The 20,987-nt window shown below is 35.5% G+C and overlaps 1 protein-coding gene across 2 annotated transcripts in view; it reads right to left on the bottom strand.

Moving 5' to 3' along the window:
* Positions 1 to 325: 325 nt before the first annotated feature.
* SMAD2 (SMAD family member 2) overlaps positions 326 to 20,987 on the bottom strand; it is a 95,852-nt gene continuing 75,190 nt past the window's right edge. For both annotated transcript variants that reach the window (XM_061170346.1, XM_061170345.1), the window contains 5 exons: positions 8,783 to 8,836; positions 7,370 to 7,582; positions 4,468 to 4,605; positions 4,140 to 4,284; positions 326 to 892 (listed from right to left, as the gene is read on the bottom strand). In XM_061170346.1, coding sequence (XP_061026329.1) covers positions 769 to 892; positions 4,140 to 4,284; positions 4,468 to 4,605; positions 7,370 to 7,582; positions 8,783 to 8,836 — 674 coding nt within the window. In that variant the 3' untranslated portion in view covers positions 326 to 768. The remainder of the gene's footprint in view (positions 893 to 4,139; positions 4,285 to 4,467; positions 4,606 to 7,369; positions 7,583 to 8,782; positions 8,837 to 20,987) is intronic.

Genomic DNA, 20,987 nt, shown 5'->3' with positions numbered 1-20,987 from the left:
ACCATTATTGGTGATGGATGTCACGCTACACTGTTTTGGTATCAGGACAAAAGTGGAAATGGAGGAGAGGTTTGGAAAGATTTCCATAAGGTTTTAGCAGTAAGTAAACAAACACAAAAAGAATGAATATTTAAGACCCACTGAACACATTAAGGTCAAGGATTTCAAAAGTTAATCCACTTTTCTTCCCCCAAGAGTTTATTTTTGGTAAAAGGCAGAAAAATTAGTTTTTCTACAAGGGAAATCTGCTTCTAAATGATAATTTGAAAATCTTGATATATATTATATATTAAAAAAGACACACAAAAATAACAAAGGAGTGGGAATAACAGATTAGGTACTGTAACTTTATAAAGGATTGCCTAAATCAAGAAGCAGCACACACACACCTAATTTATGCAAACTAAAAATGTATATAAACAGCACAATACTGTGATACTGGATCATGATACATTACCTGTACACATAACTACTACTGTTATTAATAAACCTTTGGGACACTCAGTTTTATGCCCAACAAGACATCAGTAAGTCTTTAAAATCTTCTCTTCCTCCTTTATGGGAGGGTATTTCTAGACACTAATTTTCCCATCTAATATTCAAACATAGGAAACCGATTCCACAAGGTGCTTTAATTGATGAGACCTCAAGTGCTGTTTTCTCTTGAATTTTTGGATAGTAAACAGTCCACGGGGACCACACACAAATACTATGACAGAAGAGTTGGTACATTAAGTCTTTTGATGGGACTTGACTGGTGACAAAGCTTTATGACATGCTTGAGCAACGCACTGAAGGGGATCCCATCTGAGTTAATACTTTGTCCAACCACTGTAGAGGTCCATTCAGATGAAGTTCAATCCAGCAAGGAGTGCTTGTTACCGTCTGCCTTCTGTTAAAAGAATGCAAGAAAATAATTATGAAATTAAAAGAATAACATGGCTATGGAAGAATTTAGATACATCAAAAGGTTGTATCAATATATACTAAAACCTAGATTCTTTTCTGAATGAGTATCAAGTTTGCATATCTACTATTTTGAAAACTGTTTAATCCTCAAAGTACTTATGTGACTTTTTTTCTTTTAAAGAGAAAAAAAACACTGTTTTCCCCTCAAATTAAAATTAGTAGAGTAACCTTATATTTACCGTCCAAAATGGGACACCTTTAAGAGAGAATGTAGTCACTATAAATAATCACTGCCAGGGCAAGAGACATAAACCAGCACTGTCCCAAGCAAACCAGAATATATAAAGTCACCCTACTTATTAATCATCCACAGAATAGAAGATACTCAAATAGCAAATGAAGTCCAAATGGAACAGGATCCAAATTTAAAGTATATCAAAACAAAAGAGAATTCTGACCCAAGCTTATCACAGAATGTTAAGAGTTGGGGTTCAACTTTCCCTGACAAAGCCAACAACCAACATCCCTTTTAGCAAAATCATGCAGGCTTTTTAATAAGAAACACCTTTAGTACTTCAAACAAAATGAGCTACCCTCTGGGAATCGCAAATTGTTCAATGACATCCTGTCACTTCCACATACTGATTTTAGTTCTTATTTATTATATACAATAAGTCAGTAAGTCTGCTTGCTTCTTCAACATGACAGCCCTTCAAACATGAGAAAAGGCCATTATCAACTCTTCACCTCCGTGTGACACATGCTCAATATAATTTAAAACTGTATTTCAAAGGATGTGGTTTTCTGTAGCAGATGGTGTCAGTGCCCCACTATACCCTTCAGATTTTCAGTGTTCTCTAGCCAATTTCCAATTGTAGGCATCTGCATTTCTGTGCCTGAGAACTTCTCTGCTCTGTCCACATACATAGCAGATCAGAAGTGCCAGGAAATTAACATCCCCAGGAACAGACCTCAAGCAATGACACAGGAATTGGCATTTAAACGTCCAGTTTCCCTTCTCTCTAGGTGGGATAATTCTGTGTGTTCTTTACTGTTTTCCAAAGTTTTCCTAAGGGAATAGCTCTAGTGACCCACTCACTAGAGTAGATGGGTTAAGAATGGTACTGGCTGCCTTTCCTCCCTCCCTCTTTTCCCTACTTCCTCCTTCCTGACCAGTGTTCCCTCCATTTCCTGAATAAACTTCTTGCATGCAAACCCTTGTCTCAGGGTCTGAGACACACATTATGTGTCCCCCACCTGTTAATTCACTTCAGTACTAATTCACTTAACTGAGACATATTTCTCAATTAACTATGAATTCTCTACACATCTATATTCCCTGCTTACTACATGTCCTGATTTTTATGCTAAGCAATCAAGCTGGCACTAAAGAAACTAAAAAATAAGTTTTAGAAATCCAACCATTAGATCTATCTCCTTAGCACCAGTGTCATTAAGGATAAAAGGTTCCACAGTTCACAGATATATGGGTATTTGATTTATTTTGATCTGTAAATGTTAAAGGAAACTACTTTATTATCCAAAGTAGATGTACCTGACTCCATTATCCATGAAAACATACTGTATATTACTGCTTCTCATATAGATTTTAAATTAGCTCTGGGTTAAAGAACAGCACAGTCCACAGTGAATGAAGGGCAGTATCTCTCTCTACCAATCAAAACTGGTCTTAACAGGAGACCCACAGATACACATGGAATTCTCCCTGACCTATGCAATTCATATTTAATTCCACTGAATTTCTACCACGTTCTTCAACATTATGATCTTTTGAAGAGAAAAAAAAATGTCTGACCTAATAAACTGGTATCAGATGGTACTATCTGAATCTAATTTTAATATCAACTCAATCCAAGTCCAAAGGGAAAATGAAGCTCAGCATTCTTTAAAGTTATCACATCTCAAAGGGGAAATGATTAAAACAAAAGAGAGCTACAGCAAAGTCAAAAAGTGAATTCTTCTACTAACATAACTTGGACAAAATAGTGACAAGTCTTCATTCTAGGATATACATATATAACACATAATATATTTTTATAAAAGTATTCAAACCAGTAGATCTCAAATCTCACCATCACAAAAGTCATACACCTCACAAAACTTAAGACAGGGAATCAAGTTCAAATGCAATGAAATAAATTCTGAAGAAGGGCCCAAACCGCTGAATGAAACAGGAGTACTATTACTATTCTATATGAATATCTTCTTAAGCAGACATTCAGACAGTAAGTAATGTGAACTGAAGAAAGACTAAGTATTTTACTTATACTTTCATTCTTTAATATGCTGATGAAGTATTCCCTATCTTTGCTGTGGAATCCAATCAATTGTTTAATTTATCAATAGCGTAATCTATCTTATCCCTTGATGACAGATTAGCTTTGGTAAAACTCAATTACGTAACTGCTACTTACTATCCTTAGAGAAGAGGTTAAGAGTCAAGGAGAGCTTTCCTCAAGTCCCATCTCTACCACTTAGAATGTGTCCTTGGGCAAACTACCAAATCTTTTCTAAGCCTATTTCCAAATAAACATTAGTTAGGACCATTTTTTACCTCAGAAAGATTGCAACCTTATAAAGAAAGGATAAAAACAGCAACAGTAATTCTTAGCCATGTTGAAAGGCGTGAGATACTGCACCTAAAACACAGCACAGTGCCTGGCACCTAACAAGTACTCCCTTCTATTACTGAATGAAGTTCCACCTTTTAACCTTATACTGAAGTTGTCTCAACTTATTTGTCCAGCCTTATTCTTCTTTACTTTCTATACTCCAGTCAAACTGAACTGTACTCTACTGCCAGGATCATCACTTTCCACCCCACAAACCTGTGACTACTGAAACCCTAGGCATCTTTCAGAACCCAGACCCTGTGTCATCACTACCTCCCCCAGCCCCACCGAAACATCTCTCTTTCCATGAACTGACATAAGCCTTCCAATATGCCATTTATGGCACTTAACACTCTGCATTCTGTTACAGTACCCGTCCATACACGTTTTAATTCTTTGTTCCATAATGCCAGCACAGGAATTTGCAATAGTTTTGAATCCAGAGGCCTCCAACTTTCTTTTGTTATTTTACATAAAGATCTGCTAACTCTATAAACCTCAAGGAAAATAAATACACATGAACTTCAGAAGATACAAAGAATGAAAGAAAAAAGAATTACGTTGTGGAAATTTAAGAACCGAATATGTATTTCATACCGGTATTCTGCTCCCCACCCTTTCACAAAACTCATTCTTATGGTGCACATTCTAGTTAGCTGATACACGGCTTCAAAACCCTGATTAACGGACTGAGCCAGAAGAGCAGCAAATTCCTGGTTGTTGAAGATCTTCAGGTTACAGCCTACGATTGAGAAAAAGATTAAAAAATTATGTAAAAAGAATATTACTATTAGAAAATCATTTTAAAAGGGCTACAGATATTAGAATATGAGCATGCAAATCATCTCCTGATTCCTAAAAGTAATAGCAAAGAAAAACTCAGCAAGTTGATACAATAGGTTTATTTACATTGTTGTATCCATACCTGGTGGAATTTTACACACTGTTGCAGGGTGCCAGCCGTATCTCTGATTACAATTGGGGCTCTGCACAAAGATTGCACTATCACTCAGGCACTCAGCAAAAACTTCCCCGCCTATGTAATATAAGCGCACTCCTCTTCCTAAAACAAAATATATATGGAATTAGTTTTACAACATTTACTATTTCAGCATGACTTTCAAAGAGTCTTCTCAGAGGATAGTAAAATGACAAAGTATTTTGATGACTTTTTCCATAGCTATGCTTTTCTGAAATCTAACTTTGAAACATACCACTGTACATTTTTCCAAGTATTTTTTAAAAATGATTTTATTGACTTGTAAAGATAATACGTGCTTATCAAAAATACTTAAGCAATGCAGAAAAGTGAATGGATAGCAAAATAAAGAATTTCATACAAATTATAGTTATTTCTAAATAAATAAAAGAATTCATTTGAAGGAATTAACTAATGTCTGGATTAATATGCCTTCATTATTACAAACAGTATTTATTTAAAGAGCCCACTATGGTTAAGAAAAAAGGTAATAAAAATTATCAAGAGGTTAGAGTCATCTGCCCCTTTTAAAACTATATATATTATGGGGGCAACCAGGTCCCTATTTATATAAGCAGAATTAGATAAGAAAAAATTATATTGGGAGATTTTAATATACCTCTTTCAGAATTTGACAGATCAAATATACATAAAATATTAGCAGATCAAATATACATAAAATATTAGCAATACAAAGATTAAAGAAAAAATTGTGAAAAGCAGAATTCTAAGATAGCACTTAAGATTCTCACCCTGGTGTATTTATCTTCTCAATTATTCAATCAAACACTAATCTACATACTGCTTAAAGGGATTTCTCGGATGTAATTAAGTTCTCAAATCAACTGACCATAAGAAACTAAGACTACCTTTGGTGGGCCTGACTTAATCAGGTGACAGCCCTTAAAAGGGACTGGGCTGGCCCTGGTGAAAGTGACTCAAAGTGTGAGCAACAGGAATTCAACACAAGAGAGTCTTCACTGCTGACTGTGAAGATGGAGGGGGCCACGCAGGTGGCCTCTAGTTGCTGATAGCAGCCTCTAGCTTACAATCTGCAGGAAATGAGGATCTCAGTGCCACAACTTCAAGGAAGTGAACTCTGCAATCATCACCTGTGAGCTTGGAAAAGGACCTCAAGCTTCAGATGAGAACACAGCCCAGCTGACCCTTTGATTTCCCTTTGTGAGACCCTGAGGAGACTCCTAACCCACAAAAACTGTGACACAGTAAATTTGTGTGGTTTTAGGCTGGTAAATGTGTGGTAATATGTTATGCAGCAAAAGAAAATTAATATAAACCAACAAGCCAGATTTACTACATAAATATGGAACCTGGTGCCCTGTTCTCTTAATGACTACAGAATACTTATATAAAAAATAAAGTTGTTCACTTGACCATTAGGAAAACATTAAGTCCAAAAAGTAGAGATTTTTCAGGCTATAGTTTCTGATCAAAAGCACCCAATAAACTAGAAATCAAAAGTAAAAAAAGATGATCCAATAATTACAGCAATCTAAAATTTTGTACAGAAGTAAATAAGGTAGGGTAAACGTTTTGTTAAATTTTTATGCAGAGCCCTAATTAGAACATGGAAAATTCAGAACTGTTTTAAAAGAGGGCAGATATTCAGAGGTCTTCCTCACCTATAAGATACCTGAGTACCTTAGGAAGATTATATAAAATTTATACATCAAGCAAGATTTGAGAAATTCCACATGGAGCCAACTAACAGACCTCTGAAGTCACTAGCACTTTGCAATATTACACTGGCTCTTTAGTGATCAGCATTATTTCTCATACGAGTGATGGTTAGTTAAATGAACAGAAGCTAATTATTATTAAAAGAAGTTACTTTAAGGTGATGAGAACTATGTTCAGTTATTTTTGTGGCGCTCAAACTATTTTTTATGTCATTGTCAAAAAAATACTGACGACCCAAAGAGTTGTTGTTTATGTGGATTACATCTATGCAAACTTACCATACTATGTGTGAAAACTGAGATTCAAAAAAATTTATTAATTCATTTGAAAATCAAAATAATAAACCCACTACATATTAACATAAACAAGTTTATGAAAAATAACTATTTTGCAAACCAAAGAAAAAATTAGTGAGAAGAGTAGCAATGTTTTATATTTTTGCAAATATCCTTAATGTCTGGCTTAAGAGAAGACAGTAGAATTCTCATAAGAGTCTACGTTTAATTCCTTGCAAAATCATAAGCCTTGTAAGCCTCTGGAATACTTCACTGTACAGTCAAGAGAGAACGAGAGTGAAAATGGCAAACAGCATCTTAGTACCACTGTGAAAATTGTTTTCACCTCACCAACTTGCTAAAAGGGTGCCTGGGATTACCACATTTTCAGATTCTATGAATTATTTTTGAACAAATTAAATGGTAGTTCTTGTTTTAGATATCCTGCTTCAGATTAATAGTGTGCAGATCTGATGTATGAATTCACTGAAAGGGGGAAAAAACTAGGAGACGTAAACAAACTGAAAAAAAAATTCATGATTTGTTAAAATTACATCCCTAAAATCTGAGCATGACAATTTTACGACTGGTAGAGGCTCAGCAGAGTAAAGTTATTTTAACACGTATTTATTGAAGGACTTCCCAGTATTGAGGGTGCCAAATTAACAGAAGCTCAAGATAAAAGTTCGCAGATGGAAGGATCACCAGGATCTACTAACAGCTGTGAAGCTGTGCACTTAAACGTGACTGCCCTTAAGGTGAGAGAGAGAAGGCAGGCTTTTTTGCACACAATCTCTTGATGTGGTAAACCACATAATGCTCACATTATGAGTATATGGCATTGGTTTTTCACATAAGGAAAAAAAACATACCTATATGTCTTCTTGTCATTTCTACTGTAGCATTTCTGTTGACATTAGAGAGTAAACCTAGGCAGAACCTCTCTGAATTTGATGGATCTGTGAAGCCGTCTACGGTGAGTGAGGGCTGTGATGCATGGAAGGTCTCTCCAACCCTCTGGTTTAATTCATAATACGCTATTGAACACCAAAATGCAGGTTCTGAGTAAGTAACAGGCTGCAAATCTGGGGCAGAAAAAACAAACACATAAAAGAAATGTGTGTGAATAATTCAAGCCACCTCAAGCCAAGAATAGACTGAATATCATCACCTTTACATGTTCTATGCCAGCTTACACCGGCAACAGCCCAGGAAACAGACTTACCATCTACATCACGAACTCCAGATTCCAAAGATCACTTCGGATTTTCAATTTCTCAAATTTCCCCTATCTCATTAAGTTATTCTAATCTTCAAAAAGCTTTCTTAGACTTTATGGTGAATCATTTATTCTAACAGTAGTTTTACCCTGCTTGTGCCACAGTCAATTTGCATTATAAAGTTAATTTTGGGTAGGACAGAGTAGAACAAAGCTGAAGCAAGGATTAATGAGTCAAAAGCCACAGGGGAAAAAAAAAATGTCATGATAGGATACAAAATATGACATATTTTTGACATTTGTCTATTTTAACATGAGATTCTCACTGAGTTACCCTAGTTACAAAAATAGAAAACCCAAATATACACAAGAAACAGAAGTAATAAAACATACAAAAAAAAAAAGAAAACATACAGTATGCAAGTGGAAACAGAATATAAATCAAAAGAATCTACATATTTCATGGGAAAACGAGGATCACATGTATTAAAGTGCTGTAATTTTGATTAAAATGCATCATAAGCAATATCATGGGGAAAGAATGACAATTTTGTAGAATAAATTCCAATGTGTAGAAACTGAAAAGAAATCGTGAAATAGGTAAAATGAAGACCAAGAATAAACTACAGACCGTATATACACGTATATATGTATGTATTAGCTATCACATATATATATATATATAATCTCTCATACTACATGTACATATGTGAGTGATATATGTCTATATATATTTATACACACCTCATATGAATAATTGCTATTATAAAATACATCAGAAACTAAATATATACATAAAAATCTAGTCATATAAGAAAATTTTTCATGAATAATGAATATGATTTCCATGAATAAAAAGATTATTAACTTCTTATATGTGCCAGGAGAAAAGAGTTTTAGTAATATTGAGGCACATTATCAGTATCATTTTTAGAAAGCACTAATTTGAACAATCATTTGATTATTCACTGGGATCTCTTTCTCATATGTACGGAAAATAATTACCAGAAAGGACATTTAATTAAAAAGGTATAAAAACAGTAGGGGAAAAGTATTTGCAACTTACCCAAACTATGATTAACAGGGGAAAGAGTAGTAGGAGACAGTTCTGCTGGAGATCCTGAAACAAAAGATTCAATTTTAAAACAGCTGTAAAAGTACTTCCATAAGTTCTGACCAAATAATAAAATTGATTGTATCTGGTTGTAATGGTCACAGATAATACAGATAATTTACATACCAGGAATTCAAAATATACAACTGCTTAATGGAAGTTTAATTTTGGAAGCTTCAATACACAAAAGATACAAAAAAGTCCTGGCTTCAAGCTACCCTCTTCCAAAGGCATCCAATGTTGCCAGTTCTTTGTGTACCTTTCCAGAAATATTCTTCAAACCATATAAGCAAATATATTGTGTTCTGTGCCTCCTGATTTTTATGTACAAATGGTAACACAGTTCTGAACTTTGCTTTTATATTACTCATTCTATCAGAGATGTTGACATGTTTCCCTTTTACTTACGATCTATTTATCCATCCATCTATCCATTCATCTATTAGCTGCATAACATTACATTATGGAATATTATGATCCCATACTGATGGATATTCAGGTTATCTTCAATCTTTTGCTTTAAGAACCAAGATTCTAATAACTAATCTCACAAGTATGCATATTCTCAATTGTATCTGAAGGGTAGGCTCTAAAAGAGAAACTGCCAAATCAAAGGATTGTCCATCTGTAACTTGATAAATTTTGCCAAAATTGTCATCTATAGAGGTTGTACCAGTTTACATTCCCAGTAACAACATAAATAGGGGAGGCTCATGTGCTATTGTTGATAAGTAAGAACAAGGTCTTAACAAGTATAGTTTTAATTTGTATTTCTCTTATAAATGACACTGAGCAGTTGTATACTTGTTTATATTTTATTTCCTTCCTGTGAATAGTCTGTTCTTTTCTTTTGCTCAATTTTCTATTGTGGTGTTGATCACTTTTCTCACTGATTTACAGAAGGCTCTTTATGTTTTAGTGATATTAGTCCTTTCATGGTATGGGATGCAAATATTTGGTCATCTGGCTTATGATTCTTCATCCCAATTTTGATTAAGCAGTGTTAAAAAAAACTTTTATGTGATATAATTTATCAATCATTTTGGGGTATGTCACATTTTGATAAAACAGTGGTGATAGCAGAAATTCTTGGCTTACTCTTAACTTTAAGGAACTACTTCTAGTATTTGCCCATTAAGTATGATGCTGGCTGTGAGGATGAGAGAGAGAAAATTCTTTATTTAGGAATTCTGCATCAATAATCGTAAGCAATACTGGTCTGTAGATTTATGTTGCAAGCACAAATGTTACGCTGTCTCATAAAGACAAGCTAGAAGATTTAAGTCTTTTCTATGCTCTGTAACAGTTTATTTAAACTACTTAGCATTGGAATAACATATTCTTTAATATTTCAGTAGAATTCCCGTGTGAAATTCTTTGCAGTTAAAAATTTTCTAGGGTTTATTCTAAGACACTTCTCTATTTCTTCTATGAAGGTTGACTGTTCAGACAGCTCTATTTCCTGGAGTCAGTTTCAGTAAATTATATTTTCTTAGAAAAGTATTCATTTCTTCCACTTTTAGGTAAACTGGCTAAATCTAATCAAGAAAATAAGGGAGGAGGGGGCACAAACACATAAAATAAGAAAAAGAAGGAAGAACCACAGACACAAGAAAAACAGTGACTGAGAGATTACTTCACTCAATTTCATGCAACTAAATTTTAAAACATATTTGTTGTAAACTGTTGTTAAGTAATCATATTATAATTGTAGGATAAATTTTGTTTTCTTATCATTATTCTCTACATATTTTGAGAATGTTACCCAAAAAAGCATGACTTACAGCTCCCAAGCTTTAAAAATATAGCAATGGCATAGATGTAGAATAAGGTCAGATGCCCCCTGTAGACCTCTCCCCTCTCCACACTATAACCATGACCTAAAATACCAGGCAACACAGGTGAAACAGCAATTCCCACATAAACAAATGAATCAAAAATAAAGAACAGGTGATAATGATTTTTGAGAAGACAGAACAGCCTTCCATAACAAAGTTCTTATGTTCTTTTTTTATTCCTCAGTTTGAAAAATCAGTTGGCAAGTCACAACAGGTACAGCTATGAAAGGTCAAAATATATTTAGAACAATGAACTAAAACTCACTGCTGTTTCCTGAAGCTGAGATAAAATAAACAAAGCCACTATTAGAAATGGAGGAAACTGCCCAATTTTTCATATCTTTTAACTGTTTACTCCCTCTATTAAATACTTATAAGACGTGACCAGTAGAGTCACAGTTCATTAGTTTAGACTAAGAGGAGTCCAGTCAGATGTGATAAAAGTTACAACTATATATTATGAAAAGAAAAGTTGATTATAATCATATATAAAATTTTTAGAACTTAAATTAAGCTAAAAATTTATTAGCTAACAGAACTTTCTAGAAACTTATTTCTTAAACAGAGCCAGGTTAAATGAGGATTAACCTATTAGTTATTCGTATATACATGCTTCTACTGAAGTCTGGAACTTCCAGTTATGAGAAGTAATAATCTCACTATTTAAAGCTAGTTTCTATTACTTGCAGCTAAAGCACCTAGAGAAATCCTTGGGCACGTAACCTTGCATACAAGTTCGCAGATATTTGCAGGATACATTTTTTTCAACAAGGAAATGTTAGATCAAAAGGAACGTGAGGTTAAACCTTTATAAGTACCAAAGTACCTTCCCAAAATGTTTAGACCCAACAATTTATGAGCTAGTGTTTCTTCATGCCATGTCACTACCTTCTGACATATAACAATTTGAAAGGTTTAAATGGGGCAACTCTGATTTTTTAAAATTTTACTTATTTTTATTTTGTTATAAATAGTGCACTCATGTTCTTTATGTTCCTTTTCTGTTAACTACTGTCTTTTTCCTCTTTATTTGTAGGTTTTAAATTTAGAAATCAGTTATTAGGCTTGTCATACATTTACAAATACTTCCCCAAGTTTTTTTGGTTTGTTTTGGTAGGTCTTTCAAGGTAAAAAAATTTTGTATAACATTATTTTTTAGAGTTTTTGGTTCACAGCAAAATTGAGCATAATGTACAAGAGTTCCCATATACCCATGTACACATACATGTATAACCTCGCCTGCCATCAGTGTCGCGTGCCACAACGTACATTTATTGTAACTGAGGAACCTACATAGACATCATTATCACTCGAAGCCCATAATTTACATTAGGGTTCATCCTTGGTGCTGTACATTCTACAAATTTTGACAAATGTATAATGACATGTATTCACCATTGTAGTATCATACCAAATAGTTACACTTCCCTAAAAATCTTCTGTGCTTACCTGTTCATCCCTCCCTGCCCTCTAGCCCCTAGCAATCACTGATCTTTTTACTGTCTCTATAGTTGTTTGTGCCTTTTCTGGAACATCACATAGCTGAAATCATAAAGTATGTAGCCTTCTCAGACTGGCTTCTTTGACTTGTAATATGCATTTAAGGTTCCATGTATTTTCATGCCTTTATTTAGCAGTTTTCATTTTAGCACTGAATAACATTCCATTGTCTGGATATGCCACAGTTTATTTATTCATTCACTTACTGAAGGACATCTTGGTTGCGTCCAAATTTTGGCAATTATGAATAAAGCCACTATAAACATCCATGTGCAAGTTTCTGTGTGTACATAAATTTTCAACTATTTTAGGTGAATACTAAGGAGGATGACTGCTGATCGCATGGTAAGAGTATGTTTAGCTTCGTAAGAGTCTGCCAATCTGTCTTCCAAAGTGGCTGTACCATTCATTTTGCATTCCCATCAGCAATGATCTTGCTGCTCCACATCCTTGCTAGAATTCATATTTTGAACATTCTAACAGGTGTGCAGTGGTAACATTTTCAATTTTATATATTCAAATTTATCAACCTTTTCTTCTATGGTTTTATATGTTGCATAGTTCTTGCTCAGATTATTTAAAAAATTCTTCAATGCATGTCCTAGAAATTAGAGTCTCATTTTTTAATTTAAGCGTTTTCTCCAAATGGAATTCATTTTGGTATGAGATGTTACATGTTTAGTATCTATTTTATAACTTTTTGAGAAATATTAAAATTACTTTGAATTTCTTGAGCAAAATTAATGGCAAAGAAATGTATATTTTACTTTTATAAGTTTCAGTGTGTTAACTAACCATAAGTTATTATCATTCAAATAAGAAAATAAAAATAGACTTATTCTTTCAAAAGGCATATATGGAAGGACAGGAAAGTTAAAGGCCTTAAAATCATTTAGTTTTATCTTTGCATTCATATTACAGAGATAATCCCAAAGAACTAAAATTATCTACGATTTTGTTTTTATACCAAAAAAGGCTTAAACATATGCTTTAAAAAAATCTCATTTACTGAATACACAGACCAATCACATTCACAAACCCTTCAAAAAACTGAGAATCATGATGGATTATTCCTTCAACCATATCCCTACTTAATCACCAAACAAGTCTTACCTCAGCAATATATTGCAAAAGCAGGCATTTCTCCCCATGTCATCTGAAACGAGCCAGAGGAAGTCTAGTGCAGTAGTTAAGAACAGAATTTCTAGAATCTGAGATCCTAGGTGCAAATTCCTGTCACTTTCTACCTATCTTTCTATGATGTTCATTGCAGTACTGTTTTTTATGAATTATATATAATGTTTAAAGTTTCTTGTTTTACCTGTTTAATTTTTTATAATGAACATCCACTTGTTGCATAATTCAAAATGTTGCAATATAATTTTAACCTGTAAAATACTGTTTAACTTTTATTTGACATAGAATGGTAAAAATATGAGATTAAGCAAAAATAAAAGAAATAGGTACTATGTCAATTCCAGTTTAAAAATACATACTTCCTTCATGTTTCTTTATTATGTTCTATGTATTTCCAAATTTTCTACAAGCATGAATTATGTTCATAATGAGAATAGAGTTGCTCTTCTTTTGTTTTTATTAGTACCTTCTATAGGGTTCCCCTATGGTTAGAATGTAGAAGACTGTTGGAAAAAACCTTGCTCCTACAATAAGAAAATATCAGAAACACTAAAAGAAATTATATTTTTTACCAAAAAGTGACCCAAAAACTGTAGATCCATTTAAGTCTAAGTGAAGTAGTTTAGAGAAGGATGAGCTCTTCCTATTTAAGTAGAGAGTGGTAACCATTTTCATTGCTGGGAGTATCTGCCAAGTTAGGACACAGACACATGTAGGATTGTACTTGCCAAAGGAGAAACTGGCTGAAATTTTAATGGCCACACACTGGCAACTGGAATCTGAGAAGCCCAACCACAGATACAGTCTTCTTCATTAGCCAATTCTAACCCTCATGTCTTTAGCTGAGTAGTACATGGTAGCACAGGAAGTTTCAGGCAAAGGCTGCAAAGCAGTGAGAGATCCTACAGGCTCACCATACTCATATCTGAAAGACCTGCTGAGGTAGGGGACTGCCCCTCCTTCAAACCTGAGGTGATTTGATGTTAAGGATTAAATCATCACCTATTCAACTCAACTCCTAATATATGGAAGAGATTAGATCCCCAACTTAGCAATCAGAGAAAGAAAAGGGTGAGTCTTTCATAAGGAAAATATTATCTATATTACACTCTAGTATTATTTTATATACAATATCCAGCAGCCAACTAAAAAAACATGAGACATGCAAAGAACTAGGAAAAACTGACCCATAATCAAGACTTTAAAGTTAACACAAGCAAAGCTACATATAAACCAGATACTGGACTTATCAGATAAAGAGTTTAAAATGGAAGTTATGAAACTGAAAAACAGATTATCTGAAATGAAGTCACTGAACTGGCTTAGAGAAGACCAAAAGTTAGACACACATATACCTTATCACTTGATTTTCAACAAAGAAACCAAGGTAAATCAATGAAGAAAGAAAAGTATCTTCAACTAACGGTGCTAAAACAACTGGACAAATTTCTACAGGAAAAGAAGAGCAGAAATGGAAAAAAAGGTAGGTAAATAAAAAACATTACTTTTCAATTCTTTAAAATAATTTTTTTAAAAACCTCAAAGTCTAAAGCAAAAAATAACATTTGGGGGTTTATACATATTTATAAATAAAATATATGAAAACAGTAGCACAAACGACAGGTAGGTGAATGGAATTATAGTGTTGTAAAGTTCCTGTATTTCATATGAAGTTGTAAAATATTACAATTTAAGTAACATTCTAAGTAGAAGGTGGTGATAGGGGATATACACTGTAATCACTAGAACACTCACTGAGAAAATAATACTAAGTGATACTGCTACAAATTCAAGAGAGTAAACAGAGTGGATTCAAATATAAATATATTTGATTAATCTAAGGAAGTCAGGAAATCAGGAACAGAGGAACAAAAACCAGATGGCACAGACAAAAAAGAAATAGCAAAATGGTAACCCAAACCCAATGATTATCAAGAACTACATTAGTTATAAAGGAACTAAATACTCCAATTAAAAGACAATGATTGTTAGATTAAGTAAGACATAAAAAGGTATCCGCAAGAGACACATTTTAAATATAAAGATGCAGGTAGACCAAAAGTAAAAGGATGGTAAAAGTAAATATACCATGCCACCTGTGAAATAAGAATATATGGTGATGTTTATATGAGACACATTTTATAACAAGGGTCACTTCATCAGAAGGACAATTTAAATGTGCACCACTTAATAACAGAGATTCAAAATACATGAAGCAAAAACTGACAGGACAAAAAGGAAAAACAGACAAATCCAAAGCCACAGTTAAAGTGTTAAAGCCACTTTAACACTCCTCTCTGTGAGTGGTATAACAAGTAGAAACAAATCAGACAGAGTCAAGATTTAAACAATACCATCAATGATCCTAAGTGACACTTAGAGTAACACTACAATTGAACAACATTTTTTAAACTATAAATGGAACTCTCATCAAGATAAATAAGCCATGTTGTGGCATAAAATAATTTTTAGTAAATTTCAAAGGACTGAAATCATACATAGTGTATTTGAATCATAATGGAATTAAGTGAGAAATCAATGAACTATCTAGAAAACCCCCATACTTCTAAAAGACCAAACTTCTAAATAATCATGGATCAAAGAAGAAATCGCAAGAGGAATTCAAAAATACCTAAATGATAATAATAATTAAATAACAATGAAAGGGGGGCGTCTTCAAGATGGGGGAGGAGTAAAACATGGAGATCACCTTCCTCCCCACAAATACATCAAAACTACATCTACATGTGGAACAGCTCCTACAGAACACCTACTGAACGCTGGCAAAAGACCTCAGACTTCCCAAAAAGCAAGAAACTCCCCACATACCTGGGTAGGGCAAAAGAAAAAAGAAAAAACAGAGACAAAAGAATAGGGATGGGACCTGTACCTCTGGGAGGGAGCTGTGGAGGAGGAAAAGTTTCCACACACTAGGAAGCCCCTTCAATGGCGGAGACGGGGGGTAGCGGTGGGGAAGCTTCGGAGCCACGGAGGAGAGCACAGCAACAGGGGTGCAGAGGGCAAAGCGGAGAGATTCCCGCACAGAGGATGGGTGCCGACCAGCACTCACCAGCCTGACAGGCTTCTCTGTTCAGCTGCCGGGGCGGGTGAGGGCTGGGAGCTGAGGCTCGGGCTTCGGAGGTCAGATCCCAGGGAGAGGACTGGGGTTGGCTGCGTGAACACAGCCTGAAGGGGGCTAGTGCACCACAGCTAGCCGGGAGGGAGTCCGGGAATAAGTCTGGAACTGCCTAAGAGGCAAGAGACCACTGTTTCAGGGTGCGCGAGGAGAGGGGATTCAGAGAAACGCCTAAACGAGCTCCAGAGACGGGCCCGAGCCGCGGCTATCAGTGCGGACACCAGAGACGGGCATGAAACGCTAAGGCTGCTGCTGCAGCCACCAAGAAGCCTGTGTGCAAGCACAGGTCACTATCCACACCTCCCCACCAGAAGCCTGTGCAGCCCACCAGGCCCAGGGTCCCATGATCCAGGGACAACTTCCCCGGGAGAACACATGGTGTGCCTCAGGCTGGTGCAACGTCACGCTGGCCTCTGCCACCACAGGCTCGCCCCTCATTCTGTACCCCTTCCTCCCCCCAGCCTGAGTGAGAAAGAGCCCCCTAATCAGCCGCTCCTTTAACCCTGTCCTGTCTGGGCGGGGAACAGACGCCCTCAGGCAACCTACACGCAGAGGCGGGGCCAAGTCCAAAGCTGAACCCCAGGAGCTGTGCGAACATAGAAGAGAAAGGGGAATCTCTCCCAGCAGCCTCAGGAGCAGCGGATTAAATCTCCACAATCAACTTGATGTATCCTTCATCTCTGGATTACCTGAATAGACAACAAATAATCCCAAAATTGAGGCGATGGACTTTGGAAGCAACTACAGACTTGGGGTTTGCTTTCTGCATCTAATTTGTTTCTGGTTTTACGTTATTCTTAGTTTAGTATTTAGAGCTTATTATCATTGGTAGATTTGTTCACTGATTTGGTTGCTCTCTTCCTTTTTAAATTTTTTTTTAATATATATGTATTTTCCTTTTTCTCATTTTGTGAGTATGTGTAAGCTTCTTTGTGTGGTTTTGTCTGTAGAGCTTTGCTTTTGCCATTTGTCCTAGGGTTCTGACTGTCATTTTTTTTTTTTTTTAATATACTTTTTAGCGCTTTTTATCATTGGAGGATTTGTTTTTTGGTTTGGTTGCTCTCTGCTTTCTTTTTCTCTTTTTTTTTTTTACTTCCTAATTTTTTTATTTTTAATAATTTTTTTCTATTTTTATAACTTTATTTTATTTTATTTATTTATTTTCTTTCTTTCTTATTTTTTCTTCTCTCCCTTTTCTTCTGAGCCGTGTGGCTGACAGGGTCTTGGTGCGCTGGCCGGGTGTCAGGCCTGAGCCTGTGAGCTGGGAGAGCCAAGTTCAGGACATTGGTCCACCCGGCCCCACGCAATATCAAACAGGGAAAGCTTACCCAGAGATCTCCAACTCAACGCTAAGACCCAGCTGCACTCAACAACGAGCAAGCTACAGTGTTGAACACCCTATGCCAAACAACCAGCAAGACAGGAACACAAACCCAACAATTAGCAGAGAGGCTGCCTAAAATCATAAGTTCACAAACACCCCAAAACACACCACTGGATGTGGTCCTGCCCACCAGAAAGACAAGATCCAGCCTCATCCACCAGAACATGGGCACCAGTCCCCTCTATCAGGAAGCCTACACAACCCACTGAACCAACCTTACTCACTGGGAGCAGACACCAAAAACAACGGGAACTACGAACCTGCAGCCTGCGAAACGGAGACCCCAAACACAGTAAGTTAAGCAAAATGAGAAGACAGAGAAATACACAGCAGATGAAGGAGCAAGGGAAAAACCCACCAGACCAAACAAATGAAGAGGAAACAGGCAGTCTACCTGAAAAAGAATTCAAAGTAATGATAGTAAAGATAATCCAAAATCTTGGAAACAGAATGGAGAAAATACAAGAAATATTTAAAAAGGACCTAGAAGAACTAAAGAACACACAAACAATGATGAACAACACAAAAAATGAAATTAAACATTCTCTAGAAGGAATCAGTAGCAGAATAACTGAGGCAGAAGAACGGGTAAGTGACCTGGAAGATAAAATAGTGGAAATAACTACTGCAGAGCAGAATAAAGGAAAAAGAATGAAAAGAATTGAGGACAATCTCAGAGACCTCTGGGACAACATTAAACACACCAACATTCGACTTACCGGGGTCCCAGAAGAAGAGATAAAAAAAGGGACTGAGAAAATATTTGAAGAGATTATAGTTGAAAACTTCCCTAATATGGGAAAGAAAATAGTCAATCAAGTTCAGGAAGCACAGAGAGTCCCATACAGGATAAATCCAAGGAGAAACACGCCAAGACACATATTAATCAAACTATCAAAAATTAAATACAAAGAAAAAATATTAAAAGCAGCAAGGGAAAAGAAACAATTAACATACAAGGGAATCCCCATAAGGTTGCCAGTTGATCTTTCAGCAGAAACTCTGCAAGCCAGAAGGGAGTGGCAGGACATATTTAAAGTGATGAAAGAGAAAAACCTACAACCAAGATTACTCTACCCAGCAAGGATCTCATGCAGATTCGATGGAGAAATTAAAAGCCTTACAGATAAGCAAAACCTAAAAGAATTCAGCTATGAGACTAGATATCAATTACAGGAAAAAATGTGTAATAAATACAAACACATGGAGGCTAAACAATACACTACTAAATAACCAAGAGATCACTGAAGAAATCAAAGAGGAAATCAAAAAATACCGAGAAACAAATGACAATGAAAACACAATGACCCAAAACCTATGGGATGCAGCAAAAGCAGTTCTAAGAGGGAAGTTTATAGTAATACAATTCTACCTCAAGAAACAAGAAAAATCTCAAATAAACAACCTATCCTTACACCTAAAGCAATTAGAGAAAAAAGAACAAAAAAACCCCAAAGTTAGCAGAAGGAAAGAAATCATACAGATCAGATCAGAAATAAATGAAAAAGAAATGAAGGAAATGATAGCAAAGATCAATAAAACTAAAAGCTGGTTCTTTGAGAAGATAAACAAAATTGATAAACCATTAGCCAGACTCATCAAGAAAAAAAGGGAGAAGACTCAAATCAATACAATTAGAAACGAAAAAGGAGAAGTAAACTGACACTGCAGAAATACAAAGGATCATGAGAGATTACTACAAGCAACTATATGCCAATAAAATGGAGAACCTGGAAGAACTGGACAAACTCTTAGAAAAGCACAAACTTCCAAGACTGAACCAGGAAGAAATAGAAAATATCAACAGACTAATCACAAGCACTGAAACTGAGGCTGTGATTAAAAATTTTCAAACGAACAAAACCCCAGGACCAAACAGCTTCACAGGCAAATTCTATCAAACATTTAGAGAAGAGCTAACACCCATCCTTCTCAAACTCTTCAAAAACACAGCAGAGGAAGGAACACTCCCAAACTCATTCTACGAGGCCACCATCACCCTGATACCAAAACCAGACAAACATGCCACAAGAAAAGAAAACTACAGGCCAACATCACTGATGAACATAGATGCAAAAATCCTCAACAAAATACTAGCAAACAGAATCCAACAGCACATTAAAAGGATCATACACCATGATCAAGTGGGGTTTATCCCAGGAGTGCAAGCATTCTTCAATATATGCAAATCAATCAGTGTGTTAAACCACAGTAACAAATTGAAGGAGAAAAACCATATGATCATCTCAATAGATGCAGAAAAAGCTTTTGACAAAATTCAACACCCATTTATCATAAAAACCCTCCAGAAAGTAGGCACAGAGGGAACTTACCTCAATATAATAAAGGGCATATATGACAGACCCACAGCCAACATTGTTCTGAACGGTGACAAACTGAAACCATTTCCTCTAAGATCGGGAACAAGACAAGGATGTCCACTCTGGCCACTATTATTCAACATAGTTTTGGAATTTTTAGCCACAGCAACCAAAGAAGAAAGAGAAATAAAAGAAATCCAAATCGGAAAAGAAGAATTAAAGCTGTCACTGTTTGCAGATGACATGATACTATACATAGAGAATCCTAAAGATGCCACTAGAAAACTACTAGGCTAATCAATGAATTTCGTAAAGTAGCAGGATACAAAATTAATGCACAGAAGTTTCTTGCATTCCTATACACTAATGATGAGAAACCTGAAAGAGAAATTAAGGAAACACTCCCATTTATCATTGCAACAAAAAGAATAAAATACCTAGGAATAAACCTACCTAAGGAGACAGAAGACCTGTATGCAGAAAACTATAAGACACTGATGAAGGAAATGAAAGATGATACAAACAGATGGAGAGATATACCATGTTCTTGGATTGGAAGAATCAACATTGTGAAAATGACTATACTACCCAAAGCAATCTAGAGATTCAATGCAATCCCTATCAAACTACCAATAGCATTTTCCACAGAAATACAATAAAAAAATTTCACAATTTGTATGGAAACACCAACGACCCAGATTAGCCAAAGCAATCTTGAGAAAGAAAAACGGAGCTGGAGGAATCAGGATCCCTAACTTCAGACTATACTAAAAAGGTACAATAATCAAGACAGTATGGTACTGGCACAAAAATAGAAATATAGAGCAATGGAACAGGATAG

Source organism: Eubalaena glacialis, chromosome 15, assembly GCF_028564815.1.
Source record: "Eubalaena glacialis isolate mEubGla1 chromosome 15, mEubGla1.1.hap2.+ XY, whole genome shotgun sequence".
Lineage (NCBI taxonomy): Eukaryota > Metazoa > Chordata > Mammalia > Artiodactyla > Balaenidae > Eubalaena > Eubalaena glacialis.
The sequence above is the reverse complement of the archived record's forward strand: the minus strand, read 5'-3'. Positions and strand labels throughout refer to the sequence as shown.